At 42.1% G+C, this 21,893-nt stretch overlaps 1 protein-coding gene across 4 annotated transcripts in view; it reads left to right on the top strand.

Moving 5' to 3' along the window:
• Positions 1-6,130, top strand: part of taf12 (TAF12 RNA polymerase II, TATA box binding protein (TBP)-associated factor) — a 30,248-nt gene extending 24,118 nt beyond the window's left edge. For all 4 annotated transcript variants that reach the window (XM_052036397.1, XM_052036394.1, XM_052036395.1 and 1 more), the window contains 3 exons: positions 1,673-1,787; positions 2,969-3,057; positions 5,714-6,130. In XM_052036397.1, coding sequence (XP_051892357.1) covers positions 1,673-1,787; positions 2,969-3,057; positions 5,714-5,749 — 240 coding nt within the window. In that variant the 3' untranslated portion in view covers positions 5,750-6,130. The remainder of the gene's footprint in view (positions 1-1,672; positions 1,788-2,968; positions 3,058-5,713) is intronic.
• Positions 6,131-21,893: the final 15,763 nt, after the last annotated feature.

Here is a 21,893-nt window from a genome sequence, read left to right as displayed (position 1 = left end):
ACATGCCCATCGACTCCCTCTTGATTGTTTTTATTTGTCATTGACCTACACTGAATGTAATTTACAGTCACCAATTAACCTACTATTTGTCCTTCTCCCTTTCCTCCCACTAGCTCTCTTACTTCATCCAATCTTTCCTTCCCCTGTTCTATTTAATCCAGGCTTTCCATCTTTTTATTTCTCTTTCTGGTGTGACATTGGATTCACACCTTGCATTTACATTTTCTCCTATTGCTTTACTGTGACTGGTTAAGGAGTGGTGCTGTTGCTTGTCCTATTCACGTGCCTTGTAGGGGTTGCCGCATTTTACCCAAGTTCAAGGGGAGAAGGAGAGATTTTTGGGAAGGGAATTCCAGGACTTGAGCTCTTGATAGCTAAAGGCAAAGTTGGCAATGACTGAGCAGTTCAGGATGAGGCAGAATCAAATTGGAAGAGAGCACATATATTGGGGTGGGGGTAGGATTTGGATTCATGGGATTGTGCAGCATGGAGACAGATCATTCGGCCCAATGTCACTCTTTCGTATTAACCCCATCACCCAGCACTTGGCCCATAGCTTTCTAACTACAAAATCTGTTTCCTTCGAGAATACTGATGAAAAATATTCATTTAGGACCTTTTAGCTCCACACACAGATTAGCCCTGTTGTTCCTAAAGGGCCCTACTTTTTCCTTTTGTTTTTGCCCTTATGATTTAGACTTAGGGCTGGATGAGATGAATGTGATAAGGCAAGTTGCGGATTGAACTGAAAACAAAGGTGAGAGCTTTAAAGTCGGGGCATTGTCTGCCTGGGGATCAATGTGTTTCAGCAAGCATGGAGGGGATGGGTGAACGGAACGGTGATAATTAGGACATTGGCAGCAGAGCTTTGGATGTGTTCATTTATAGTTGGAAAGTGAGGAAGGCAGTAGGGAGCATCTTGGACCAGAAGAGTCATATATCCCATTAAATGGACAAGCAAAGTTTTATCAAGAGTAAGCATCATTCGTTGCCATGGCAAAGGAAATGTACTGATAAAACATGGACAACATGTTATGCAAAGAGCTGTCAGTCATCCCTATCCCAAAGCATTGTGCAGAGCATCTTCCACCCATGCAGAGCATCTTCCACCCACACAGAGCATGTTAGAGTGAATCCAATTCTTGTTGATCTTTTAAGTAAAAGCTACACTAACTCTTGGAGACATGAGAGACTGCAGATGCTGGCATATGGAGCAAGAAACAATCTGCTGGAAGAACTCAATGGGTTGAATCTGATGCAGGGTTTTGATGTGAAATGTTGACAGTTCCCTTCCTCCCACAAATGCTGCTCAACCCGCTGAGTTCTTCCAGCAGATTGTTTGTTGCTATACTAACTTTTCACTGTTTTAGTTTGAGCACTGCAGTGGAGGGGTGCTGTAATACTATTGCATGCCTGTTTAATTTTCTCTCAAGAAAGGAAGAGTAACGCTTTACATTCTGTAAATCAAGTATAAAATAAGAATGGTTTTTGATCCTGACATGTAAGTTTTGATCCTCCAGAGTGTCAGGAAACTTTTAAGCAAAATGGTTCATTGCAAAAGATACTTAATTCTGAACATGAGCTATCTAAATAAAGCCCAAAATGATTATGCTTGTATTATACCTCTAATTGAAGGGCCTTTAATCAATACTTTTTTCTCTCTTGCATGCAGATGCTTTTGCAGATTGCTGATGATTTTATTGAAAGCGTAGTGAGTGCAGCTTGTCAACTAGCACGTCACCGGAAGTCAAACACACTGGAAGTAAAGGATGTTCAGTTGCATCTTGGTATGTTTTCAAAATGTATTTTTATTTTATAAAGCACTGTCCTAAGCACACCATCACATGCAGATAGTTGCACATGAAGGAAAAGCCTTAATAAAATCTTTGACTTGAGACATCCCAATTCTGCAATTGTCACTGCTGCAATGTAGGAAATATAGTGAGCCATTTATTTGCAAGAATATTAATGCAATAATGACCAGATAATTTACTTTGGCACATTTTAATTGAGAAGTAAATTCTTATTTATAGTTACCTGAATCATAACTTCCAATGTGAATAGTTATCTCTTCATCAAACATAGTAACCATTGGGATGGTAATGTTTGGATGTAAGTTTAGTGTTTAGTCTCAGCAATTCCATTTGAGAATAATATCTATCATTTTTATTGAAAAATCACAAACACTGAGCATTTAAGTAAAATTGGAATTTTATTCATGAATCTCTGGAAGGAATAAAGATAGAATGCTGAAAATTGGCACTAGGTTGGTCAGCATTAAGTGGAGAATTCTATTTTTATTGGGGACATGATGTGAATTTTGCTGGCAAGGCCACATTTTTGGTCCATCCTTAACGACTGCTGACCATTTCAGGAGTGGTTAAGTCTAAAATGCATTCCTTTGTGTCTGGAGTCAGGGGCCAAAGAGGGAAAAAGAGTGCAAACTTCATTCCACAAAGCAACCAGATGAGCAATTATTTCAAAACCACCATTTACGATTGTTTTTATTTAATTACAAGTTCATTTAATTACTTTAATTTAAATTCCACATCTGTTGTGGTGACTCTACAATCCAGACCACCTAAGCACTTATGTCAAGACCCCTGATGAGTTCTCAGTTGTGACCCTTTAGAATCATTAATAGTTTGGTATTTGGGGTGATGCATTAATGTCGTGTAGACTTCTTGCAGTCATTGATGTTTAAACAGTACATTTGGTGATGCTAAATCAATGCAAAACCGTAATGTTGTTATGGATAAAATAATTAAACTGTACCTTTGTTAAGTGACCATTTAGTTATTGTTATACTGATCTCTCAGGAGTTGTTAGCCAATGCTATTTTCAGGAGGTATTGATTAATGAAAGATACGATTTTACTTTTCGTCCAGAATTTTTTTTTAATGGCACTCAGTTTGCATGCCGGTATCATTGTTGATATTTGAATGTACGTGCACTCTCCTTTGTACAGAACGCCAGTGGAATATGTGGATACCAGGATTTGGTTCAGATGAAATTAGGCCCTATAAGAAGGCCTGCACAACAGAAGCTCATAAACAGGTCAGATATTTAGTTTCTTTAAAATTATATTTTAAAACTAAGGAGTTAAAAAATGTAATAAAAATATTAAAAATCTAATAAAAATTGAAATATATAAGCACTTGAACTTTCTCATAAGCCGCATGTCATGCGAATACTGAAAGGCCTGAATAGACTGGACATGGAGAGGACATTTTCATCAGTAGGAGAATCTAGGATCCAAGGGCACAGCCTCGGAATAAAGGGACATCCCTTGAAAACTGAGATGAGGAATTTCTTCAGCCAGAGGGTGCTGAACCTGTGGAATTCGTTGCCACAGAGGGCTGTGGAGGCCAAGGCATTAAGGCAGAGATTGATAGGTTCTTGATTGGTAAGAGGGTTAAGGGTTACAAGGAGTAGGCAGGAGAATGGGGATAAAAAAGTATCAGCCATGACTGAATGGCAGAGAAGACAATGGTCCAAGTGGCCTAATTCTGTTCCTATATCTTACGATCTTTTGCTGAATTTCTTCATTCCAGTGATTATTATATTCAATATACGTGAAGATAGAACAGATCTTGCCATTTTATAGAGCATGTATGCCCTGCTCCATAATCAATGTAACAGTCAAATAAACTAATCAGTTTTAATAACCGTTAAAGCTGTTGTAAGATCCTTTTAGTTTTTGAATTTGTTTGGAAATTATAGGCACTGTTAATATAGTTTCTTTGAAAATTTGCGTTCCGTTAATTCTAACTATTGAGTTAGTGCCAACAATTATAAGAACATTACAGCACAGTACAGGCCCTTCAGCCCACAATGTTGTGCCGACATCTTATCCTGCTCTAAGATCTATCTAACCCTTCCCTCCCACATAGCCCCCTATTTCTCTATCATTCATGTGTCTATCTAAGAGTCTCTTAAATATCCCTAATGTATCTGCCCCCACAACCTCTGCCGGCAGTGCGTTCCACACACCCACCGCTCTCTGTGTAAAAAAATACTTACCTCTGGCAGCCCCCCTATACCTTCCTCCAATCACCTTAAAATTATGTCCCCTCATGTTAGCCATTGTCGCACTGGGAAAAAGTCTCTGACTATCTCTGTTCTGTAAGCCTAGGACTTAATTTTATTAATCTTATGCTAATTTCGGACCACTAAGCATTGAAATGGTTCATACATAGAATTTTTTTTTTAAATGGAAACATAGAAAATAGGAGCAGGACTAGGCCATTCAGCCTTTGAACCTGCTGGACCATTCAGTATGGCTGATCACCTACTTCTAAGTATGTTGTCGCGAGTGAGGGAGAAGAGGAAAAAATGCAAAAGCAAAACAAAACCAGAAAATACTCAGCAGGCCCTGGCCCAACCCCTTTGAAGAAGTGGATCAGTGGCATAAATACTTCAGCTACAGTGAAGGTCGGAAGCTGGATATCCTCTGGGAAGTAGCTCGTCCCTTGACATGCCAGTACCATTCTACCACTTACAATGCATGTCAAGAGTGTAAAGGAATACTTGCCTCAGGCGGATGTAACTCCAACAGCACTTGAAGTTCAACCAGGACAAGGCAGCATGCTTGATTTGTACCCCATCAGCCACCCCAAACATTCATTCCCTCTGCCACTGGAACACAGTGGCTGTAGTGTGTATCACCTACAAAGTGGCACCAAAGCTACTCGGGCAGCTGCCAAATCCATGATCTGAGGCACCAATAAGGACAGGGCAGCAGATGCATGGAACCACCACCACCACCACCAGCAGTTTTCCCTCCAAATTACACACCTCTCTGACTTGGAAATATGTCGCCATTTCTTCACTGTCACTGGATCTAATTCCAGGAGCCCCCGACACAATGCCATTGTGGAAGCACCTTCAACAGAGGGACTACCTGACTTGACGACTGCTTTCCACCTTCTCAAGGGCAGTTAGGAATGGGCAATGAATGCTGGCCTTGCCACATCCAAAAAAAATATACAGAAACTATTCAGCAGTAGAATTTCAATCAGAGCATAACTCCAGAGATATTTTGTTATTAGAAGAGACCAACTGGTGTGAGTATACTTCCTCACTCTAGTTTTGCAATTGAGGTAATAGTGAGTGATGTGTGGCTGACAGTTATGTCCCTTTGGTAGAGTAGTTCACTTAATCCTTTCTTGGACAGGGAGGAAAGATGGGGATAAATTTAGTCATAGAATATACAGCATGGAAACAGGCCCTTCAGCCCAGCTCGTCCATGCTGACCAAGGTGTCTTCCTGAGCTAGTTCCATTTGCTTGCATTTGGCCCATATGCCTCTAAACCTTTCCTCTTCATGTACCTCTACAAAGCATTGTAATTGTACCCGCCTCTATCACTTCCTGACAGCTTGTTCCATATACCCATGATCAATTAAATTTGCTAAGTGACTGAAAGTGTATTGTTGGCAGCAATTCTTGCTGATTCCTCACAATACTTAGACCTTGGGTGACTTATTTCAAACAATAATTTCATATAAACTTTTAATTGACAGGAAATATGACACAATACTTTGTTTCTTTTTTGAGAATGACCATATTCTTAATACCTACATCTAACTGCATTCCATTTTGGTAGCTGAGTTTATACTTCTAGATAGCATGTTTTAGATTCTAGTGGTTTCCTGTAAAAAAAATGTAAATTAGATCATATCTTTGCATGACCATGAACTTTCTTTCTTGCAGAGAATGGCACTAATACGCAAAACAACCAAAAAATAAAGCTTTGAAGAAGAGATCATTTCTACAACAAAGTTCTGAACATCACAACACATTCTCAGGCTTAACCTCCAGTTCTGCAGAGGAACCTGTAATGGCTGATGTGTGTTTTTTGTGAAAATGGACTAATGACATAACTTTGTACTCGTACCAACACACTGTAGCTACATGTTTGGTGCTTGATTCTCCTTCCCGAATACAAACTTTAAGGACTTGTACAAAGTGAATGGTATGTGTGCGTGTGTGTGAAACTGTGCCGTTTCTTTGTTGATTAATGGTAGTGTGATCTATTGGGACTTGGTGGAGTGTTAAGTAGTTGGTTTTCATATCTTTGTATAGAGGTAATGTTGACCATTTTTGCCAATAAAATATTACTCAACTTGAGTGCAATTTAGTATATTTATAACCCATGCTGTTAAAATGATAGTACTGCCAGAGTAATTGTGTAAAACTCTCCAATATTGCTTGGAGGACTAGGCATGACATTTTTTCTTTGTAGTTTTAAAAATCTGTCTCTCTAATTGCTAAATAGGTTGTCCTTGATGAGGTACATGGTATGATTCCTAGTCCAGCTGGATTTTCTAATCTTGGATGTACCCTATGCATATAATTTTCAGTCCTGATATCACCACCTGCAATGATTACACTTCCCTGAATTGCTGTGCTCAGTGTCATTGATCTAAGGCTAACTGGTTGTCATTTAGGCCACATGTTCTTAACTGATTTCCCCTCCAGCTTTTTTTCATGGGCTAGATCATAGACAGCTACTGGCTTTCTCCAGAATCTTTTCCCACAGTTTGGCTTAGGGGCGGGAAGGTTAATGACCACAGCACACACCAAACTGCTCAAAACCATCCCAAGAACCTTAGAATTATACAACAGAATCCTTTCACCATATAACATTGTTTTGCAAAGGCTATGTTGACTTTCCCACCGTAAGTTCCCCTGTGCAGTGCTGAAGCTACACTTATTACTGTGATTGAGCTATTTATATATTTTTCTTCACATACTCTATTGTACTGCACAGAACGATGTTGTTCAACCCATGGTGTATTTAAGGGTCTTTGACAGTTTGCTTGAATTGCTCTTTTTCTCCTGGCCCTACAGATTTCTGCTTCAAAATAACAGTAGTGCAGGAGTAGAACTACCCAAAATAACAGTACCCAAAATAACAGTAGTGCAGGAGTAGAACTACCACTTGTAAAGCACAACATCACCTTTTTAAAATTAATTACCGATTAGCTACTTTGCACATCATAGGAGACAGCCATTTGACCTGTCAAGTCAATGCTGACTCTCACAGCAACTTCCTCCCCTCCTCCCAATTTCCTTGTTCTTTCTCAAATGCCCATAAACCACCCAGCTTCTCCTACTGCAGGGGTAATTTATTATAACCAGCTAACTTACTGAACAGTAGGTCTTTGGGAAATGGAAGTCAAATAGTTTATTGCCATGTGCACAAATACAGTGAAATCTTGGAGCAGCATCACAGGCACATAGATACCATACAAGTTACACAATGGGAGGAGACTGGAACCACTGGAGGAAGCCCACAAGGTCATGGAGAATGTGCAAACTCCACATGTGCAGCAGCTGAGGTCGGGATTGAACCTGGCTCCCTGGAGTTGGGAGGCACCAGTAATAGAGTTGGATAGCACAGAAACAGGCCCTTTGGCCCACTACATCCATTATACCCACCTACACTGAAAACTACACAGTCCCTGCTGCACCACTGTTGCTTAATACAAATTGTTTTTATCTACTTTAGCCTGTGATGATGAAATTGTGCAGAATACTACTACATTTGCATCATTTTTGAACAGGTGATTACTCAATTTTTTTATATTATTGAACAATACCAAACATTGGCAAGATAAGTATCATTTAGGATTTCAAGGTTGATGCAGAGAACAGCTGCCACAAACACAGGGTGGGTTCCCCCACGCACACAAAAGGCACACGGTCTTATTATAAACTTGTTTTTCACTAACTGACAACGCGTGAGTGCTGGTGACTGATGTTGTGATAAGGAATTGTATGACTGATGAAAAACTTGCACTTTTAAATCCCAAGTTTTGAATAACATGCACTTTGTGGAGATTTGTGCTGGGGGAATAAGAACTGGGAATCATCTGCGTAAAACAAATCCCTTTGCCATATAACATTGTTTGACAAAGATACTGTTGACTTTTCCACCGTAAGTTCACCTGTACAGTCTACACTTATGACTGATTATTCAATTTATACATTTTCCTTCATGTACTCTATTTCACTGCACAGAATGAGGTCATCCAACCCATGGTGTCTTTGATAGTTTGCTGCAATTGCTCTCTCTCAGCCCTACACCATTTTGTATTGAAAATAATTATTTTGCCTCATTTATAAAATGGTTCGTTATCAATTTCTCCAACAGTAGAAGCACTAGATTGGGCAAAGTCAAGTTTTCTCTTCATGCTCATCATCACTGAATCTAGATTAAGTGTATAGACATCACAACTACTAGCAGAGAAGGTAAAAATTAAAGTGATTAGGCTGGTCGGTGTTCTTGGGTTTTAGAAGAGCAAGATAATCTCACTGAAAACATGGTCCCTGAACAGGCTTGGAGAAAGACACTACCTAAAACCAAGGCTTCCCAGGCTCAGGATAAGGAGTTCTTCACTCAAGGGTGTAAAGCTTTAGAATTCTCTACCCCAGAGTTTAATTGAAGCTGAGATAAATAAAGAGGAAAGTCTTCACTGAAGACACAGCAGGCTGGGGCTTCTTGAATTATTCCAGCCACGAATATGACTTTACAACATTTAAGCGAGTCACTTTACATGCAGAACAACTTACTGTGTACTTTGAGAAATAGTCATAAAAAGTCACGATAAATGATTTGTTATAAAACTTTCCAAAAGCAAGAAATAGACTATCAACTTTAACATACTATTTCTTATAAAATATTTAATCAGTTATTTTCACAATAGTATAAAGACATTAAATGTAAGAGGCTTTTGAGGCACTTCAGCAGTAATGTATAGGCACTAGGAATGTCAGAAATTACAAAACTCACGAATGCTTCTAATCTGAATGTTTTTAAGTTCTCACCTTGAGAAGATCCTATTCAGTGAAAGGGCTTTCATTCAGAATCTGAAGGTGGTAAGCTGTTTAAAATTAAATTTAAACTTGTGCGAGTAGAGATATAATCTACAAAAATAAAGACAATTCCCCAAACTTTGTTAATCAGTGATTGGACTGTGGCATATTGTGGTAAATTCTGGGCTGCTGTGGTCCAGAACAATTGCCAGGGCCCCCACAAACATGCAGAAGATCAGAATGATAACAAAACTCTCCGCTGTGCAGACTTGTTTACCACTTTTCCTCTTATATCACCCATTACCCTTTCCTACCACACGAGTTTTACATCAAGAGTTACCCAATGGGTATTTGATCAGGACAAGCATTCAAGATAATTGTAAGAAAGGTAGAAGAAATATTCCTTGCAAGTTAGGTATTAGAACACAATGTTTGAAATAGTAGATTGGCAGCAGTGCAAGTCACTTTCACAAAGGCAATTGGATAAAGAATAAAATTTCAGCACAATGTGGAAAGTGGGGGATTAGAACTAATCAGAGTTCCCATAAATTGTTTAAATGACTTCCTATTGCACTACAAGATTGAGGTGGGGTAGAATTGAAACTTAAATTGATCACTGAGTCCTAATATTTAACATAGGGAAATCGACATGCTGAGACCTGTTCAGATCCATTTTATTTCCAAACTAACAATTAACAATGTACAAATAATTATTAAAATTAATGAATTAACTTGCATAATAATGAGCAAATAAGGATTTCTGTTCCACTTAAATACCACTATACAGTTTACAAACATTTAAAAGTTAAATAAAAGGGTTTTATAAAGCTTGATTTTTCAATATCTAAAAGAATCAGAACTGTATATACCTGAAATTCTGAATTTTTTTAATTAAACAGAATTTTCTCCCATTTTTCTGTTCAAGAACTGGGCCAAGGGTGCACCAACACATATTTAATACTCTCCCACCACAGTTCTACTTTTTCATTATAAACCTTTGCAGGTATTTAAATGGTGATATCCAGAATAAAAACCAAAATGCTGAGAAAAAACTCAGATCACCCAGCATTTGTGGAAAGAGAATCAGTTAACATTTCAGGGTGAAATAACCATTTGTCTTTCCACAGTTGCTGCCTTACCCAAATCTCTTCAGCGTCTTCTGTTTTTATTTCAGATTTCCAACGTCTGCAATCTTTTGATTTTCATTTACCAGTAATATGCAGAAGTCCTGGTTACAAAATGTACCAGTAAAACACACACATGAACAGTATAGGCTGTCATCTCCATTATTTGGTGGTCATAAGAGCTTCACCTCAATCTCTGTCAAGGTCACATTATCATCTGCTGGTCGCAAAAAGATTGTGGTAGATCGAGTTTATCAACTTCCACCCCTGTATAAAATAGTACGGTTGAATTATCAGTCAATGCATTCAACCAACATCAAAAACTGGTTAGCACAAAGCCGAACGTCATCAGTCGAAGATGACAAGACGGGTTTCAGCAATTCCTCCATCTACTTTCAATTTCACTAACTCAGCAATTGACGATGCCAGCATATGAAACACTTCTTGTATGTTAATGTTGTCTTTGGCAGAAGTCTCAATATATCTCATGCCCAAATTTTCCGCAACTTGCTCAGCTTCCTCTTTCGAGACTTTCCTTTCAGCTGACAGGTCACTCTTGTGGCCCACAAGAATGAAGGTGCACTTGCACTGGTCAAACATGTCACCAGTTTCGTCCAACCAGTTTCTAATATAGTCAAGAGAAGGCCGATTTGTTATGTCAAATACTAGCAGACCACCAAGCATGATTTGGAGACAAGATTGTGTCATTGCCCTAAAAATAAGTAACAAATAATAGGATCAAATCAAGTGTTCTAATAATATGACCAAGTGGCTGTGAAAGAAGTACGGATCCTCCCCAGGTTACAACAGGGTTCTGTTCCCAAGAACTATTTGAAACCCGAACAGTTTTCAAGTCAGAAATGCGGGCGCCCAGCAATATATTTAAAAACACAAGCTAACCAAGGGCAATGTGTAGCTAAACCAGGGAATTTAACTCAACCATTCAGATATTGCCATGAACAGAGTTCCCACACGGCAGAAGATGACTGCAGCTCTGCAGCACCCGGCAAATCCATTCCACCCAACTCCCAAACATACGTACAGACTGTACCAAAGTTGGAGATTTGTAACCTGTATTCCTAATTCTGCAGAGAGCATGGAAGATTACTCTCATAGAACATTAAAGCACAGTACAGGCCCTTCGGCCCACGATGTTGTGCTGACATTTTATCCTGCTCTAAGATCTATCTAACCCTTCCCTCCCACATAGCCCTCCATTTCTCTATCATTCATGTGTCCATCTCTTAAATGTCCCTAATGTATCTGCCCCCACAACCTCTGCCGGCAGTGCGTTCCACGCTCCCACCACTCTGTGAAAAAAACTTACCCCTTACATCCCCCTTATACCTTCCTCCAATCACCTTAAAATTATGTCCCCTCATGTTAGCCATTGTCACCCTGGGAAAATGTCTCTGACTGTCCACTCGATCTATGCCTCTTATCATCTTGTACACCTCTATCAAGTCACCTCTCATCCTCCTTCTCTCCAAAGAGAAAAGCCCCAACCTCTCTCAGTACAAAACAGTCTCCCTCATCTTTTCCAGCTACCCTCAATAATTCAATAAACACAATATAACCCATTGCAAGAATTAACAGTGATCTTACAGGTAAACATCTCATTATCTTCCTAATTAATGACATAGAAACAACCCAACAATGTCAAATTTCTGTCACTGAAGTACATTCATGAACCAGATGGGGTTTAGAAAATCAAAAGTGCAAGACCAAAGAAAGTGACATGGGAGAAAGCTATTCAGGCCCTTGTACTTGCTCACTGTTTAATAAGGTGTCTATGTCAGCTCCACTTTCCTGCCCTAATCTCATATACCTCGATATCCAAACAAAAATGTCTCCATCCCAGCTTATTTGGGCACAAGAACATCCAGGTACCTCCAAACACCAGCACTCTCTCCCAGTCATAGGGCTGAAACATGGACTCCTTCCCTCCACAGATGCTGCCTGACCTTATGAGTATTACCAATTAGGTTTGCAGATTTGTAGCATCTGCAAAGTTTTTTGTTAATATATTTTTCCAAAGAGTTCTCTTAATCCCCTGCTCTACTCTCTTTACATTATGTGGCGAATCACAGCTCTACCACCATCTGTAAAGTCACCGACGACACCACTGTTGTTGGCTAAATCAAGGGTGATGATGACTCAGTGTACAGGAGTAAGATAGAACACCTGGTTGAGTGGTGCCTCAATAACATCTCCTCAATCAACATCAACAAAACCAAGGAACTAATCGTTGACTTGAGAAAAGGGGAAAAAAAAAATCAGGAGACCATGTGCCAGTTTTCATTGGTGTTAACATCTTGGATGACCTGTCCTGGGCCCAGCCCATAGATGCAATCACCAAGCAGGCACATTAGCACCTTTCTAAGAAACTTAGGGAGATTCGACATGTCACCAAACTCTCTAACAAACTTACAGATGGACTGTTGAAATTATCCTGACTGGTTGCATCACGGCCTGGTACAGCAATTCCAATGCACAGGAATGCAAGAGGCTGCAGAGAGCGATGGACGCAGCCCGGTCCATCACAGGCACAGCCCTCCCCACTGTTGAAAGCATCTACAAGAGGCACTGCCTCAAGGCGGCAGCATCCATCATTAAGGATCCCCACCATCTCAGTCAAGGCCTCTTCTCGTTACCACTGTCGGGCAGGAGGTACAGAAGCCTGAAGTCCCACACCACCAGGTTCAGGAACAGCTACTTTCCTACAACCATCAGGCTCTTGAACCGAACTGCACAACCCTAATCCTACCTCGGCAACAGGACATTACAGACCACCTCTTAAATTACCATGGATTTGTCTCTGATTGTCCAAAACAAGACATCAGTGCAAAGAAAAATTTTTATTCCTTCACAGCCTTACATAATTTAACTTATGTTCTGTGTGTTGTCTGCACCCATGTGCCTGTTATGCTGCTGCAAGCAAGTTTTTCATTGTACCTGTACCTCACCGTACTTATGCACATGACAATAAACTTGACTTTCACCATTTAAAACCTTTCTGGCAAAATGCCAGATTTCACATCTTTCCACCTTTTATTCTGTCACATCCTCAGCCATTCACTTAACCCATCTATATTAACTTGAAGCTTCCTAATCCTCTTCACAACTCGCTGTCATCAGCTTTATACAGGTCCTCCCCAGGTTACAGCAGGGCTCCGTCCCTGTGAACCGTCCGTAACCCCAGCAGTTCACAGCTTGGAAATGTGGACTCAGAGTTCCCACCCAGCAGAAGATGCCTGCAGCCCCACAACAACTGGCAAATCCATCCCACCGGTTCCCCAACTGTACGGGATGTACACAAGTCAGGCATTCGTAACCTGGGGAGGACCCATATAAAAATGATTAAGCCACAATTTCCTCCTACCCAGCAATAAGTAGAGATAGGTAAAAACAACAACTAACCGTACTCCGCAACTGAATACAGTTCTATGGTCAGAGAAAGCCCATCAGCAGAAAGGAATCCAGCAACAACAACTTGCATTGATATAGCACTTTTAACTTAATGAAACATTAAGGAGCATTATCAAACAAAGAGATTTTGGACAGATGGCAAAAGCTTGATTAAAAAAAAGGAAGATTTTAATGTAAAAAAAGGAAATAATAAAGGTAACAGGAGGAAGGTCAATTATAGAGAGATGAATTAGGACAGCACTTGCAAGGAAAAACAGAACAGTTTGGGTTTAAAAAAAGGCTTTGTACATTTAAGTACATTCAGTTTCTTTCTTTTGACTACAAATTCCATTCTAAAAAAAACATTCTACATTTCATGCATACCTGAGAGGAAGCAAAACAAAGTATAAAGGAAGCCATTTTAAATTGGGTTGAGAATCCATTCCAAGGCAAGGAGGTTGTTAAGTTCCTGATTTATCTAGGGCTTAATCAGATCTTGTTTGTTTTGACCCAGTAGTGCACTTTAGTTAAGTGTCCTACAATGAAAACCATTTTCCTTTAGTAACTGGCACTATCAAACCTACCTTTCTGATCCCCCACCTGCCCCCAAGGGAACTTGTGATATTAAATTTTAATAATAATGTTCCTAACTTTGCCTTGTGGCTGAAGAGGTCCTTCCAAATGATAACTTAAACAATCCAATATTAAATGTATGCAACTTTGCTTTACATAATACTTTACATAATAATTTTGCTTCACAGATACACAAAGTCTTGTACAATCTTCAAACTAAAAGTGGTCAGGAATTGGACATTTTTCAATCTGCAGGGGAGGGGGTGAATCGGCAACAAGGAAAGGGCAACAAGGAACTTCATAACAGATCTTTTTTTTCGGCAGTCCCTTGGGAATGAGGCTGACTTGCATCTACTCCAGTTTTGTGGATCAAGATGGCTCACTGCAGGACCTGTGGACTGTACAGGTGAGGAAGGATATGCTTGTGGGGAATGCAGGTGTTCCTTCAAACACTTCCTCAGAGAGCAACTGCAAATTTCATCATTAATTTGAGATGGATGCTCAACGGTCTCTTAACGTTGATCACAAGGCCTTTGTGGGGTCTTTAGAAAACAAAAGACGTTTCTCTTGGAGCTGTCCCTCATGCCCACTGTGCTTTTAGAAGAACAGAAACCACTCTGGAATTCAGAGAGCAACTCTTCAGCCAATGGGAGAAGACAGTTGAGGAAGACCCTGATGATGAATTTCCTGGTGGCAGATGGCAGGGAGACCCATCTGTAGTAATCATAGTCAGATTTCTTATCGTGATTATAGTGCCAAGATTAGTCGAGTAGTCACTGGTATCCCTCATGATCTGGGCATCATGCCTTACCAGAGGATAGCATATTTTCCAAACTTGACATTGAAGTTGTCTAAAAGGAACTCCCTCTGGCATATGGGCCAGCAACTGTCCAAGGTAGGAGTAGAAATCCTCCTCGACTCCATCTGTAACTTCCAGGGTTCGGTTATCCCGCAGGGGAAGTTGTGAGATGACAGATTAGTTCCCTCCAGCATCATTTTTGCTGTTTGCCTCAACAGAAGATGGTGCATCCACCATCTCGTTTGTTGAGCTGGTCATGTCTCACTCACGGTGAGAAGGTCATTGGGGCAACATTCAGGTCTGTTGCCACTGGGGCTGTTCACAAGGTCAAAGTCGAGTTCATTATCATATGCACAAGTACGTGTGTGCACAGGTGCAGTGAAAAACTTACTTGCAGCAGCATTACAGGCACATGGCATATAAGCAGCATTCACAAGAAAAACATAAATTATACACAATTTTTACAAGGAAAATCATGGTTAGAACTGCGTCTACTTTAATGTGAAAAGTATCAGGAACAAGGCTGATGAACAGAGCGTGGGTAACTACGTGGAACTACGACGTGGTGGCCATTACAGAGACTTGGCTGTCGCAAGGGCAGGAATGGCTGCTGGATATTCCAGGGTTTAGATGTTTCAAAATGGACAGGGGCAGAGGTAAAAGACGTGGGGGAGTGGCTTTGCTGATCAGAGACAGTATCACAGCTGTAGAAAGGGAGGATGTCCTGGAGGGATCGTCCACTGAGTCAGTGTGGGTGGAAGTCAGAAACAGGAAGGGAGCGATCACTCTATTGGGAGTATTCTACAGACCACCCAGTAGCAGCAGAGACACTGAGGAGCAGATCGGGAGACAGATTTTAGAGAGGTGCAAAAATAACAGGGTTGTTGTCATGGGTGATTTCAACTTCCCTAATATTGATTGGCACTTCCTTACTGTAAAGGGGATAGATGGGGCAAAGTTTGTTAGCTGTGTACGGGAAGGATTCCTGACACAGTATGTGGACAGGCCAACTAGAGGAGAGGCCGTACTGTACCTGGTACTAGGCAATGAGCCTGATCAGTTTTCAGATCTCTCGGTGGGAGAGCATTTTGGAGATAGTGACCATAACTCCTTGACCTTTACCATAGCCTTGGAGAGGGATAGGAGCAGACGATATGGGAAAGTATTTAACTGGGGGAGGAGGAATTATGATGCCATTAGGCAGGAACTTGGGAGCATAAACTGGGAACAGATGTTCTTGGAGAAGTGCACAGTAGAAATGTGGAGGTTAAGGAATACTTGCATGGGGCTCTGGATAGGTTTGTCCCATTGAGGCAGGGTAAGGATGGTAGAGTGAAGGAACCGTGGTTGACACGAGATGTAGAATGTCTTGTTAAGAGGAAGGAAGAAGCTTACCTGAAGTTTAGAAAGCATGGATCAGACAGGGCTCTGGAGAGTTACAAGGTAGCCAGGAGGTAGCTTAAGAATGGACTTAGGAGTAGAAGGGGGCATGAGAAGTCCTTAGCGAGTAGGATCAAGGAAAACCCCAAGGCGTTCCACACATACGTGAAGAATAAGTGGATGACTAGAGTGAGGGTAGGACCAATCAGGGATAAAAGAGGTACATGTGCCTGGAGTCGGAAGAGATAGGGGAGGTCCTTAATGAATAATTTGCTTCAGTATTCACCAGAGGGACAGAGACGTTGATGTTTGTGAGGATAGTGTACGGCAGGCTGATATGCTAGGGCATGTCGAAGTAAGGAAAGCGGATGTGCTGGAACTTTTGAAAAGCATTAGGATAGATAAGTCACTGGGGCTGGATGGGATATATCCAAGGTTATTACGGGAAGCAAGGGAAGAGATTGCTGCGCCTTTGGCGATGATCTTTGCATCCTCACTGTCCACAGGAGTAATGCCAGATGATTGGAGGGTGGCAAATCTTGTTCCTTTGTTTAAGAAAGGGAGTAGGGATAACCCTGGGAATTACAGACCAGTGACTCTTACTTCACTGGTGGGCAAATTACTGGAGAAGATTCTTAGAGACAGGATTTATGGGCATTTAGAGAAGCATAGGCTGATTAGGGACAGTCAGCATGGCTTTGTGAGGGGCAGGTCGTGCCTCATGAGCCTGATTCAATTCTTTGAGGATGTGACAAAACACATTGATGAAGGTAGAGCAGTGGATGTGGTGTACACGGATTTTAGTGAGGCGTTTGATAAGGTTCCTCATGGAAGGCTTATTCAGAAAGTCAGGAGGCATGGGATCCAGGGAAACTTGGCTGTGTGGATTTAGAATTGGCTCGCCCATAGAAGAGGGTGGTGGTAGATGGAGCGTATTCTGCCTGGAGGTCGGTGACCAGTGGTGTTCGGCAGGGATCTGTTCTGAGACCCCTGCTCTTTGTGATTTTTATAAATGACTTGGATGAGGATGTGGAAGGGTGGGTTAGTAAGTTTGCAGATGATATGATGGTTGGTGGTGTTGTGGATAGTGTAGAAGGTTGCTGTAGGTTACAATAGGACATTGATAGGATGCAGACCTGGGCTGAGAAGTGGCAGATGGAGTTCAACCCAGATAAATGTGAAGTAATACACTTCAGGAGATCGAATTTGAAGGCAGAATACAAGGTTAATGGCAGGACTCTTAGCAGTGTGGAGGAACAGAGGGATCTTGGGGTCCACATCCATAGATCCCTCAAGGTTGCTGTGCAGGTCGATAGGGTTGTTAAGAAGGCGTATGGAGTGTTGGCCTTCATTAGTCGGGGTACTGAGTTCAAGAGCCACAAGGTGATGTTGCAGCTCTATAGAACTCTGGTTAGACCACATGGAGTATTGTGTTCAGTTCTGGTCATCTCATTATAGGAAGGATGTGGAAGCTTTAGAGAGGATGCAGAGGAGATTTACCAGGATGCTGCCTGGATTGGAGAGCATGTCTAATGAGGATAGGTTGAGTGAGCTAGGGCTTTTCTCTTTGGAGAGAAGGAGAGGTGACTCGATAGAGGTGTACGAGATAAGAGGCATAGATCGAGTGGACAGTCAGAGACATTTTCCCTAGGGCGACAATGGCTAACACGAGGGGACATAATTTTAAGGTGATTGGAGAAAGGTATAAGGGTGTAATTTTTTTTTATTGACACAGAGAATGGTGGGTGTGTGGAACACACTGCCGGCAGAGGTTGTGGGGGCAGACACATTAGAGACATTTAAGAGACTCTTAGATAGACAGATGAATGATAGAGAAATGGGAGTCTATGTGTGGGGGGAGGGGGGGGGAGGGTTAGATAGATATTAGAGCAGGATAAAATGTTGGCACAACACTGTGGGCCGAAGGGCCAGTACTGTGCTGTAGTGTTCTATAGAAAAAAAAATCCATTTTAATACAACGTGGTCATAGTGTTGTTAAACTGTGGTGATTAGAATTCCAGATACTGAGGAGTGGGAGATACCAGTGAGGAGGCTGCCAAACACCAGCTACGTGAAGACTTCATAGTGAGTTCTTGTTCCATTGCAAGGGGATCCAAGACCATTGCAGGGCGGGCTCTGTGTGGACATTAACACACAGATGCCCTCAGCCATCTCCTTACTTCCCACACACCTCTGTCTCCTCAATCCACTCAATCCCCACCCCCATCCTTGAACCTCCTCTCATTCAACGACCCTAGCTCCTCTTTAACCTCCTCTGACCATTGCACCATACTACTGTTTGACCCCTTTCCTTCTCTGCAGCAGGGACCCCTCTCCCCCAACACTCCTGCCCCCAAGGCACCCTCTAACCCAGAGATCCACCACCCACCATGGACAGTCAGTGGTAAATGATGACACCAACACCCCCCCCTCCCTACCCAAGCCCCCCTCCCAGCCCTCCCACCTCGCCTCCACACACCTGCCCCACCCCTAGAATCCAATTCCCTGCCCCCAACCCACCCCCTCATCAATTTACTGGATATACATGAAATCCTTCGTACCTTGGTGAGAAACAGACAGATCACCGACAGAGTTACTCACACAGGCCAATGCAGACCGACTTGAAGTTTGAACAGCGGGTGGTGTTAATCCACAGCACCAGTCAAAACATTAAAGACTGATTTTACCTCCTTTAATTAAACCAATATACAAACCTGAGTTCCTTTTGTCCAGCTGTATCCCACACTTGAAGTTTCACTCTCAGTATTGAAGGCGTTTCTAGCATGTGAACAAAGTAATCCACACCAATGGTTTTCTGAAGACCATCACTGAACTTTCCCTCTGTTAAACGGAGCACAATGGATGTTTTGCCAACACGCGATTCACCCACCAAAATAACCCGAAACTGGCACATTAACTTTTCCAAATTGATGCGCTTGGATCTATGCTTTGAAACTCTTCGTAAGGCTGGCCACACCTGACCCATGACAGCAAAGTAAAACAAATACTGCTTCGGGGAATCATTTGAACTCGTTACAAGGCAGACGCTGCTCACACTTAAACAGATAGCCTGCTGATGTGATTAGCCAATGATACGGTGCCGGTAGATCTCGTCAATCAATGAAACTCAGGGTGAGCTGCATACCTTGGGAAGAAAGGAATTTGCATCAAAAGTAATGGAGGTGATTGGATGCAAAGTGAAAAACAAGTGATTTTATTTTTGCAGAGGCATGTGACGTGAAATTGTTACTGTCTTTCTCTGCCCTTGAAGTCTTCAACCTGAAAATTTAACTCTTGTTTTTCCACAGATGCTGGCTGACCTGCTGAGTGTCTCCAGTGTTTTCTCTTTTTCTTTATTATTTCAGGTTTTCCAGCATCTGCAGGGTTGTTTCCAATTGTTGTTTCTGTGTCAACATGAATCACAATCTCTGTAAAGACATTTAGATCACAGATGGAAACCCTTTGACTCACTGTGTTCATGTCAGTTGAGAAAGAGACACCCAGAAACATCTCCCAGCTCTGGGTCCAATTTTACTGCAGAGTTTTCCTGCATCATCAGAAAGGTATAAGTAATCAGTTATAAAAGGAAATTGGTTGATATCAGCCCAGCTTGATTTTTTTTCCTTCATTTTTCCCGGAAAAATAAATAAGTTGAGAAAATATCACCAATGCATGACTTGAGGCGGACAGAGAAATCAAGTTACCTGAAGATGTAGAATTCAATATTAAGTCCAGGGAAAACAGTTCCAGTCTCTTCAAGCCCTCCAGTCCTGGCAACATCCTTGTGAACCTTTGCTGCACCCTTTCTAGCTTAATCATATCCTTCCCATCGCAGGGTGACCAGAACAGCACACAATACTCCAGGTGCGGTCTCACCAATGTCTTGTACAGCTGTAACTTGACGTCCCAACTCTTGTACTCAGTGCCTTGACCGATGAAGGCAAGAGTGCCATATGCTTTCTTGACCACCCTGCCTATCTGTGTTTCAGGGAACTATGTACCTGTACCCCTAGGTCCCTCTGTTCTACAGCACTCCCCAGGGCCCTGCCACTTACTGTGTAAGTCCTGGTCTGGCTTAAATTTGCAACATGCATCACTTTGCACTTATCTGAGTTAAATTCCATCTGTATTCCTTTGCCTACTTCCCCAGTTGATCCCAATCCTGTTGTAACCTTAGACAACCTTCTTCACTGTCCACTATACCAACAATTTTGGTGTCATCTGCAAACTTACTAATCATACCATCTACAAAGGGGTTTGTCCCTTTTGATTCTAACCAACTTTTACCGATGCACCATAGAAAGCATCCTATCTGGATGCATCACGGCTTGGTACGGCAACTGCTCTGCCCAGGACCGCAAGAAACTGCAGAGAGTTGTGGACACAGCCCAGCACGTCACGGAAACCAGCCTCCCCTCCTTGGACTCTGTCTTTACCTCTCGTTGTCTTGGTGAAGCAGCCAGCATAATCAAAGGCCCCACCCACCCGGGACATTCTCTCTTCTCTCCTCTTCCATCAGGTAGAAGATACAGGAGCCTGAGGGCACGTACCACCAGACTTAAGGACAGCTTCTACCCCACTGTGATAAGACTATTGTACGGTTCCCTTATACAATGAGATGGTCTATGACCTCATGATCTACCTTGTTGTGACCTTGCACCTTATTGCACTGCACTTTCTCTGTAGCTGTGACACTTTACTCTGTACTGTTATTATTTTTACCTGTACTACATCAATGGACTCTGTTATATCTCAACATAACTGCATTGCGTAATGAATTGACCTGTACGATCCATATGCAAGACAAATTTTTCACTGTACCTCGGTACAAGTGACAATAATAAACCAATACCAATACCAATATATTCTCATCCAAATCATTAACATAGATGACAAATAACAGAGGAAACAGCACCAATCCCTGAGACACACCACTGGTCTCAAGCCTCCAATCTGAAAAGAAACCCTCCACTGCCACCTTCCACCTCCTACCACCAAGCCAATTTTGTATCCATTTGGCTAGCTGACCCTGGATGCCATGTGATCTAACCTTACGGATCAGCCTACCATGCAGGACCTTGTCAAAGGCTTTGCTAAAGTCCACGGTGACAACATCTAGTGCCCTGCCCTCATCAATCCTCCTGGTCAACGTTTCGAAAAAACTTAATCAAATTCATGAGACATGATTTCCCGTGCACGAAGCCAAGCTGACTATCCCTAATCCATTCTTGCCATTCCAAATGCAGATAGATCCTGTTCCGAGAATCACCTTCGGTAACTTTCCCACCACTGACGTTAGGCTCACCAGCCTGTAGTTCCTTGGCTTGTCCTTGTAGCCCATCAAAGGCACATTTGCCACAGTACCTCACCCAAAGACGCAGGTTGGGGGAACGACACCTCATATTCTACTTTGGGAGTCTCCAACCTGATGGCCTCAACATCGATTTCTCCAACTTCCGGTAACCCCTCCCCTTTTTTTTTCTTCCCCCCCCCCCCCCCCCCAACTCCTTTGTCTTCCCTTATTCCTGTGGCTCCCTTCCCCCTCCTTGATGACCTGCCCATCTCCTCCCCTCCCCTCCTCCATCCTTTATTCCATGGTCCGCCGCCCTCTCCTACCGGATTCTTTCTTCTTCAGCTCTTTGCCTCTTCTACCCATCACCTCTCAGCTTATTATATCTTCCCCCCTCCCTCCCCCACTCACCCACCTTTCTCCTCTCACCTGGACTCACCTATCACCTGATCTCACCTGTCCCCTGCCTGCGTGCGCTCCTCCCCCTCCCCCCACCTT

Source organism: Pristis pectinata, chromosome 22 (assembly GCF_009764475.1).
Source record: "Pristis pectinata isolate sPriPec2 chromosome 22, sPriPec2.1.pri, whole genome shotgun sequence".
Classification (NCBI taxonomy): Eukaryota; Metazoa; Chordata; class Chondrichthyes; order Rhinopristiformes; family Pristidae; genus Pristis; species Pristis pectinata.
This window is presented reverse-complemented; position numbering and strand designations above follow the sequence as displayed.